This window comes from Rutilus rutilus (assembly GCF_951802725.1).
Source record: "Rutilus rutilus genome assembly, chromosome: 5".
Taxonomy (NCBI): Eukaryota; Metazoa; Chordata; class Actinopteri; order Cypriniformes; family Leuciscidae; genus Rutilus; species Rutilus rutilus.
This window is the reverse complement of record NC_140213.1, coordinates 42999015-43007852: the sequence shown is the minus strand read 5'-3', so window position 1 is coordinate 43007852 and position 8838 is coordinate 42999015. Positions and strand designations below refer to the sequence as shown.

The 8838-nt window shown below is 36.7% G+C and overlaps 1 protein-coding gene across 1 annotated transcript in view; it reads left to right on the top strand.

Annotated features, from left to right (window-relative positions):
• Nucleotides 1–8612, top strand: part of rcn2 (reticulocalbin 2) — a 13804-nt gene extending 5192 nt beyond the window's left edge. Inside the window, exons 2-9 of the mRNA XM_084409370.1 lie at nucleotides 687–810; nucleotides 1967–2106; nucleotides 2192–2294; nucleotides 5948–6144; nucleotides 6238–6351; nucleotides 6446–6539; nucleotides 7131–7273; nucleotides 8254–8612. Of these exons, the coding sequence (XP_084265496.1) occupies nucleotides 765–810; nucleotides 1967–2106; nucleotides 2192–2294; nucleotides 5948–6144; nucleotides 6238–6351; nucleotides 6446–6539; nucleotides 7131–7273; nucleotides 8254–8397 (981 nt within the window). The 5' untranslated portion in view covers nucleotides 687–764 and the 3' untranslated portion in view covers nucleotides 8398–8612. The remainder of the gene's footprint in view (nucleotides 1–686; nucleotides 811–1966; nucleotides 2107–2191; nucleotides 2295–5947; nucleotides 6145–6237; nucleotides 6352–6445; nucleotides 6540–7130; nucleotides 7274–8253) is intronic.
• Nucleotides 8613–8838: the final 226 nt, after the last annotated feature.

The window sequence follows — 8838 nt, the reverse complement described above, 5'->3', positions numbered from 1 at the left end:
AAGTGAATTACAGTACAGTTACTGGAAATCGAAATACATGCATCATGCATGGCAACCGTGCTGCCAGTAATGTACTGTAGAAATACAAGAAAATCGTTAACAGAGAAATTGTTTCAAAGATGCACACAGGAAATTACTCTAACGTGAATGCGTTGATTGATTCCTAGGTTTATTTTGTTATAAATAAACAAATGTGCGATCTATAAAGCAAAAACCTTACAATTAAAGTTGAAATGTTGTAATGTTCAAGTTTTTGATCTAAAAAAAGAAAGATGCACAAAGAAAATGACTCTAACATGACCATATTGATTGATTCTAAGATATTTAGTTTGTTACAAACAATGTGCAATCTGTAAAACAAAAACCTCAAAATTATAGTTGAAATGGTATACTGTTGGAAAGTTTTTGACCTTGAGAAAAAGCTTTAAGTATATACTAACAATTTTTATGTTTATTATTTAATTTTATGTTGGTACATTTTTGTGAAGTACACCTGTTTTGACGTGACGTCCATTGAAATGGACAAAAAAAATTACAATTAAAGCCAAACATTTTTTTTTATTTTTTTATTTGGTCTCATTTATAGAAGCCTCATGAGCTGGGAAAATGTACTTTTATATTTTTCAGAAACCTAAAACATAATTCAGGTCTGAAGGGGTTAAGGTCTTTCTCTGCTCGTCCTCCAGGCCTGCAGGTGGCGGTAACAGTACATGCAGGAAACGCTGAGTGAGAGTCCAGATGACCCGAGATGACAGGAGCGCACCATGGCAACAAGCTCAGCTCAAAACTTTAGCAACCAGCCTTTCGAAAGTAAGTGTTTTGTTTCTTAAACACGCATGGTGAATTCTTCTTGTAGGTGCCTTAAATAAATAGATAACAGAGTGTTATCCTTGGCATGAATTTGCACGTTTTCTAGTTGCCTTTTACATAAAAAAATACTTCGCAGTTAGTTAGCCACCAAAGCGCCTTCCACAATATCAGAAAGTCATCACAACACAAAAGGAGATACATGTTATGTATAGTTTTATTTAACTTAAATATATATTTTGGCTACAGACTGCTGTTATTTGAAACCTCTTTGTTATTCTCCTTCCTTACCAACGTCGATATTGTAAGATGATTTGACATGGGAATGTGTAGCCTATCATCACAAGAGGGCAGTCGAGATCATCTTGTTAAAGGGATAGTTCACCCAAAAAGGAAAATTCTGTCATTCATTACTCACCCTCATGTCGTTCCAAACCTGTAAGACCTTTGTTCATCTTTAGGATACAAATGATGATCTTTTTAAAGAAATCTGAGAGCTTTCTGTCCCTCCATTGACAGTGACGCAACTACCACTTTGATATTTAAAAAAGTTCATAAAGAGATCGTAAAACTAATCCATATGAATTGAGCGGTTTACTCAACATTTTCTGAAGAGACTCGATCGCTTTATATGATGAACAGATTTAATTTAGGCTTTTATTCACATATAAACATTCATCAACTCACACATCAGTTGTGGTAAACAGAAGCTAAAGCATGTTTGCTTGATGTGCGAGAACCAATGAGGTTCATTCTCGTGTTACGCATCACGTTTGAGCTTCAGCAAGAACCAATGAGGTTTGTACTCATGCGTCAAGCATGTTCGATTGAGCCTCTGTTTATATTCGCTGATCAATGTGAATAAATCCCAAATTTAATCTGTTCATCATATAAAGCGATCGAGTCTCTTCAGAAAATTTGGACTAAACCGCTCAATTCATATAGTTTTTTTAAGCATCAAAGTGGTAGTTGTGTAGCTGTCAATAGCTCTCGGATTTCATTAAAAAGATCTTCATTTGTATTCTGAAGATGAACGAAAGTCTTACAGGTTTGGGATGACATGAGGGTGAATAGCTAATTAATTACAGATTTTTCATTTTTGAGTGAACTGTCCCATAAATGATGGGGCCTAATTTGTTTGTACTTGTGTGTTTATCAGGTTTAAAGATTGCATACGCAGCTCTACTATTGCTGGTGGCCTGTTGTGCATCAGGAGCTATTGGCAGCCAAATTGTCCAAGAGGATCATGTAGTCAAACACAACCACGAACATAATGCAAATATGTTCCTTGGCTCTAAGGTATCATCTGCATGGTTCTTTATAACAGTTATTTAAATCTTTAAAGTGATCCAGTTTCATTCTACCAACTCTCACTGTTTTTCAGGACAAAGATGAAATACAGAAACTAAATCCATCTGAGCAGCGGAAGCGACTGGTGGAGATAGTGAAAAAGATTGACACCAACTCTGATAAATACCTGACTCCAGGTCAGTTCTGGTTTGGTTACTTGACACTTATTTTTGCACATACACGATACGTGTCAGATTATCGACACTTCCGAGATTTTGTAAGTTTTTGAAAGAAGTCTGTCACTTATGCTTACTAAGGCTGCATTTACTTGATTAAAAATACAGTAATATTGTGAAATATTATTACAATATAAAGTGTTTACTTTTTTTATATGTTTTAAAATAGAATTTATTCCTGTGATGCAAAGCTGACTTTTTAAGCATCATTACTCCAGTCTTCAGTGTCACATGATCCTACAGAAATTATGATTTGGTGCTCAAGAAACATTTCTTATTATAATGAGTGTTGAAAACAGTTGTGCTGCCTAATATTTCTGTGAAAACCGTGATTTTTTTCCCCAGGACTCTTTGGTATTTCTTTGATATCTCTTTCTTCCAGGATTCATTTATACACTCACCTAAAGGATTATTAGGAACACCATACTAATACTGTGTTTGACCCCCTTTCGCCTTCAGAACTGCCTTAATTCTACGTGGCATTGATTCAACAAGGTGCTGAAAGCATTCTTTAGAAATGTTGGCCCATATTGATAGGATCGCATCTTGCAGTTGATGGAGATTTGTGGGATGCACATCCAGGGCACGAAGCTCCCGTTCCACCACATCCCAAAGATGCTCTATTGAGTTGAGATCTGGTGACTGTGGGGGCCATTTTAGTACAGTGAACTCATTGTCATGTTCAAGAAACCACTTTGAAATGATTCGAGCTTTGTGACATGGTGCATTATCCTGCTGGAAGTAGCCATCAGAGGATGGGTACATGGTGGTCATAAAGGGATGGACATGGTCAGAAACAATGCTCAGGTAGGCCGTGGCATTTAAACGATGCCCAATTGGCACTAAGGGGCCTAAAGTGTGCCAAGAAAACATCCCCCACACCATTACACCACCACCACCAGCCTGCACAGTGGTAACAAGGCATGATGGATCCATCAGGGTACCCGCGGGGTCTTAAAAGCATTGAAAAAGTCTTAAATTTGATAATCTCAAATTAAGGCCTTAAAAGCCTTGAATTTGGTATACAAAGTCTTGAATTTCGTTACAAAGGTCTTAATTTTTGTTTGCCTTTTCTATGATTAAATTCAAACCGTAACAAAATTAGTTGTTACTAATGTAGACTAATTAAAAATTAGTCGCGTAACGTTGAGTGCACCTCGCGCTTCACGTCATAGAAGAACGCGCGAAAGCGCGCGCACCCGTTACGATGGTTACTAATCAGAGCTTTTCTGTTAAAAGAGCATGTTTTCTACCCGGTCTTTTCAGTAGTATCTGGCCATAACCATCCACGCGCGCTCTCTCTACATTGTTGAAGAAGCGCGGATGATCTGAAAACACAGACAAGCTGGAGTTCAGCGATCTTCATTTGAGAATATCTGTCACGAGCCGCTTGCGCTGTTTGTGCGACTAAATCTGCGATCAAAATGCAGGCTGATATACAGCAGTGTTTTTAATGTTGATCATTATGCGAGCAAGAATGCAATGTTTCCCAACTATCCACACGATTTCAAATGTGACAATGATTTTAAAAAAAAAAGTAAAAAAAAAAGGGTAACATTAAGTGATGTACTAAATTTTAAACAGGCTTATTGCTCTATTTTGCAACAAAATCTGTGGCTTTGACAAAGACAATGAGTTACCGCCACCTACTGGCGATTTTAATATCATATTTTTATTAATATTAAACGTTTTTTAACATTGAATATTTATTGAACATTGTTTTATTTAAAGCATTATTTATTTTTAAAAGTATTATAAAGGTGAAAAATGAAATGGAAAAATCGATTAAATGGGGCAAATATTGTCCCTTAATGGAAAGATGTGACTGCAGTCGTGGAAGAGAGGGGGTACGGCACTCAAAAAAATTGGAGAACTAAGGAAAAGGGATATGTAGAATTGCACAAGTGCTACTGCTAAAGAGTGCCTTGTCAATACAGCCTGTTAGCTTAATTTTAATTTCTCATAAGCTTAATCGAATTGGCCTAGAGAAAATAATTATGACATTTTCTGTCTAAAGACTACATATAAAATAGTTACCAAAATTAAAGTAACTGCAGTTTGACTAAAAGTAATGACTAAACGTTGACAAAAAAATGCAAACACATTTCGTCAACTAAAACTATGAAAGGCAGAATGACTCAAATGTGACTAAGACCAATAAGCATTTTCGTCTGAAGATGAAGAGTAAGACTAAATCAAAAATGGCTGCCAAAATTAACATTGGGCTACACACGTGCACGCTACAACGCTGCTGCGTATGTATTAAATATGACTGATAATTTAAATAAAATGTTTTATTTAATTGAAATAGTCTACTTGTACATAATTATTTTTTAGGGTTTAAAATGTATACAGATTTGACATTTTCCCCTCATACTTCTGTCGGAATTGGTACGAAGTTGGCATTGAATTTCGTTTGAAATGGTATTAAAAAGGTCTTAAAAAGCCTTGAATTTAAGTTGGAGGATCCTGGGGGTACCCTGTCCATGTTCTCATTCTGTTTACGCCAAATTCTGACTCTACCATCTGAATGTCTCAACAGAAATCGAGACTCATCAGACCAGGCAACATTTTTCCAGTCTTCAACTGTCCAATTTTGGTGAGCTCGTGCAAATTGTAGCCTCTTTTTCCTATTTGTAGTGGAGATGAGTGGTACCCGGTGGGGTCTTCTGCTGTTGTAGCCCATCCGCCTCAAGGTTGTGCGTGTTGTGGCTTCACAAATGCTTTGCTGCATACCTCGGTTGTAACGAGTGGTTATTTCAGTCAAAGTTGCTCTTCTATCAGCTTGAATCAGTCGGCCCATTCTCCTCTGACCTCTAGCATCAACAAGGCATTTTCGCCCACAGGATTGCCGCATACTGGATGTTTTTCCCTTTTCACACCATTCTTTGTAAACCCTAGAAATGGTTGTGCGTGAAAATCCCAGTAACTGAGCAGATTGTGAAATACTCAGACCGGCCTGTCTGGCACCAACAACCATGCCACGCTCAAAATGGCTTAAATCACCTTTCTTTCCCATTCTGACATTCAGTTTGGAGTTCAGGAGATTGTCTTGACCAGGACCACACCCCTAAATGCATTGAAGCAACTGCCATGTGATTGGTTGATTAGATAATTGCATGAGAAATTGAACAGGTGTTCCTAATAATCCTTTAGGTGAGTGTATAGCGCTTTATACAATACAGATTATTTCAATGCAGCGTTATAGTGATAACAGGGAAATATTGCATTTCAGCTGTTGTTCAGCTGAAGTCATTTCAGTATTGATTTTGTTCCGTTGTAAAGATCATAAATCATCTATAAAGCTGTTCTGCAAAAAAATGTCATTGTCCAGCTCAGTTCAGTTCTCATATAACGGTGTCAGTGCAGTTAGTAATAATATTGTATCATTATATTATTATATCAATAATATTGTTGAATATTAAGCATTTATTTATTAAGCAAAATGTAGAATTTATTTGAAATATATATTTTTTTGTAGTATTGTAAGTCTTTACTGTCACTTTTGATCAATTTAATGTGTCCTTACTGAATAAAAGAATCAATTTCTGACCCAAAACTTTTGAACTGTAGTGTATTTTATAAGTAATAAGCATTCTCTGTTGCTTCTCTAGAGGAAATCACATTATGGATACAGAGGGTGTACAGGAGATATGCGCTGGAGGATGCTGAGGAACGCTTCTCTGAGTTTGACTCCAACAATGACGGTCTGGTATCTTGGGACGAATACAATATGGTCATGCATGGTCATACTGTGGAAGTGGATGAAGATGCTGTTCTTGAGGACCCAGAGGAGGAGTCACTTAGATTTGTATGTTGCATGATTCATTAGCATTTCATATAATGGAACGGGAATGAAAAGTGTTGCGTGATGATTGATGAAAATGGTTTTATCCACTCACAGCTCCATGCAAAGGAAAAAAGACGTTTTTATTTTGCCGATATGGATGGCTCAGCTGGCCTGAACTTAACAGAGTTCCTTGCATTTACTCATCCATCTGAGGTGGACCACATGGCTGTGAGTATACAATAAAGCTGCAATAAATCATAAATATGATTCGATATTAAACATCCATGCATGACTGTGTGCTGTGTGGTTGCATTTTCCCCAGGATTTTGCTATTGAAGATGTGCTAACTGAATATGACTTGGATAAAGATGGATTCATCAGCTTGAGTGAATTCATTGGAGATCTCCGAGCAAATGGTATGATTATGTTGGGATAAATAACCGTGTATACAGTCATTACACTAGTGATGTACTAATACAAAAGAAAAATAATCCAATAACCGATAAATGGCTGTATTTATGAGTGAGTCATTGAATCATTCATTCAACCGTTTTTGTTGTTTTTTTACTTTCAAATAAATAAACACTTTTTTAAATGGATGGCAGCAATTAACATTTTGTCAGAACCTCTAATAAATCACATGTTATTTTGTTTAATTGTCTGTTCTGTTCATCATTGGAGAATCTCTATTTGAAACACACACGAAATCACGATTCTCAATTCATCCAGAATCGTGCCGCTCTATTTACATTTGACAGTGTTATTAAATTATTCGTTTTTAAAGATTAGAATATGGAAAATAAGCATGCACAATGAAATATTGACCAATAATTATACATTAAATAAATGCTAATATCAGCGGATATGTACTTCCATATACTGTACATCATACACATTTGGCTTCATTTGAAATCAGACACATCGGATTTATGGGAACTGAAGATGTTAGCATCTAAATATTTTCCAGGATTGTGGTAGATTATTATCATTGCTTGTCTGTGTTTAAGAGCAGGACGAGCCCTCGCAGTGGGAGGTTGAGGAAACGGTGCGCTTTAAAGATCTCTATGACCAGGATAAGGATGGGAAACTCAACAGGGATGAACAGCTCCGCTGGGTCGCTCCGAACAGCTATGGGTCGGCACGAGAAGAAGTGAGTCAATGTGTCATCCAGCCGCCTTATATACTTTTTTTATAGAGATGCACTGATATGAAAATTTTGACCGATAATAATTTGAAAACCGATATATTGACCGATAAATCTAAATCCAAATTTGTATATAATTTTTGAGAGCCTGATTACAAAAAACAAAAGTCTCTCCATTATATCCATGTCCCAAGCACACAATTATAATGTTCTCATTATAAAGTTATGAAGCCTATATGACACACTTTGCGCTGCACATGTTGCACTTAACTGTGCTTTGCTTTTTGAAGTGATTCCAATCATATTTCAAGCAATTCATAACCATTGTAGGAAACTCGGTTGTATCTTCAGCAGGTTTCTTTATTGAGAACACGAGCCGGCAGTAGCTGCAGTCATCAAGCCTAACTAAGGCAGTGTACATTGTGGTTTATATAGTTGTGGTTTATAGGGTTTATATTATATAAGCACCTCGTGACGACCTTAAACAAAGCATGCAAATGAAATATCCAGGTTTAGGAACCCGCCCTAGACTTTAAAGTGTTACCAATCCTAATCCAATCAGCATAACTATTCAAAGATTTGGACAGGGGCTCCAAGAGCCATTAAAGACAAAGGGTGAGAGTCTCAGTAATCTGACTCATTTAACTTACAATAGAGAGAACAGGACTGGCAGGAATCTCTTGCTGGAAACTTTGCTTAACAGCTGATATCATCATCATAACCTTAAATGCTAAATTCGTAAGGACATAAGATCAGCAGATCTTAAACAGATTCTTAAATTTGTAATCCCACACCATCATGGCTAACTGAAGTGTCGCGGCTGAAGGAAATAATCCATTATTTATCGGCTATAAAATATAGGCCAAATTTGGCCCTGATAACATTAAAAATGAACATATATCGGCTGATACCGATACATCGTGCATCCATATTTGTACATTTGTAACAACATATTCTAACAATTTTTTTTCTTGATTGTTATACAGGCTATTCATCTCATCAAGGAAATGGATCAAGATGGCGATGAAAGGCTCTCAGAGTCGGAGATTTTAAAAAGCCAAGACACTTTCATGAACAGTGAAGTGACAGATTATGGCAGACAGCTCCACGTGCCACATGATGAGTTGTAATAGTTGAAACCTTTTATAAATACTTCTTGTGGTGCCACAAAGAACGACTACTTGAGTTTTTAACGCATTCATTTTTATTTGATAACATGCAACTGGTACTTTTATCAATGCTATTATCAAATTTGACCTGTGATGTTGCCGTTTATTTGAACTAAGCTGTGTAACATGCGCTTTTCTTTTTGCTCCCTCTATAAAATGACTAGTTATCAAACTCAGTTACTGTGCTGTTGCTTGCAGTCAAAAGATACTCAAATCAAAGTTTGTCTTGATTTAATGGTTTCGATTTAGATGGCTTTGTTTGCTCAAACTCTCTTCGACACCTAAAGACTCTTTGACTATACATTTTCCAAAAGCTCACTGTTTCAGATGTGTCATCCTATTTAGTATTCAAATGGCTGCTGAATGCATGCATGTTATCTGTAGGGCAGGCTCTCTGTGGCC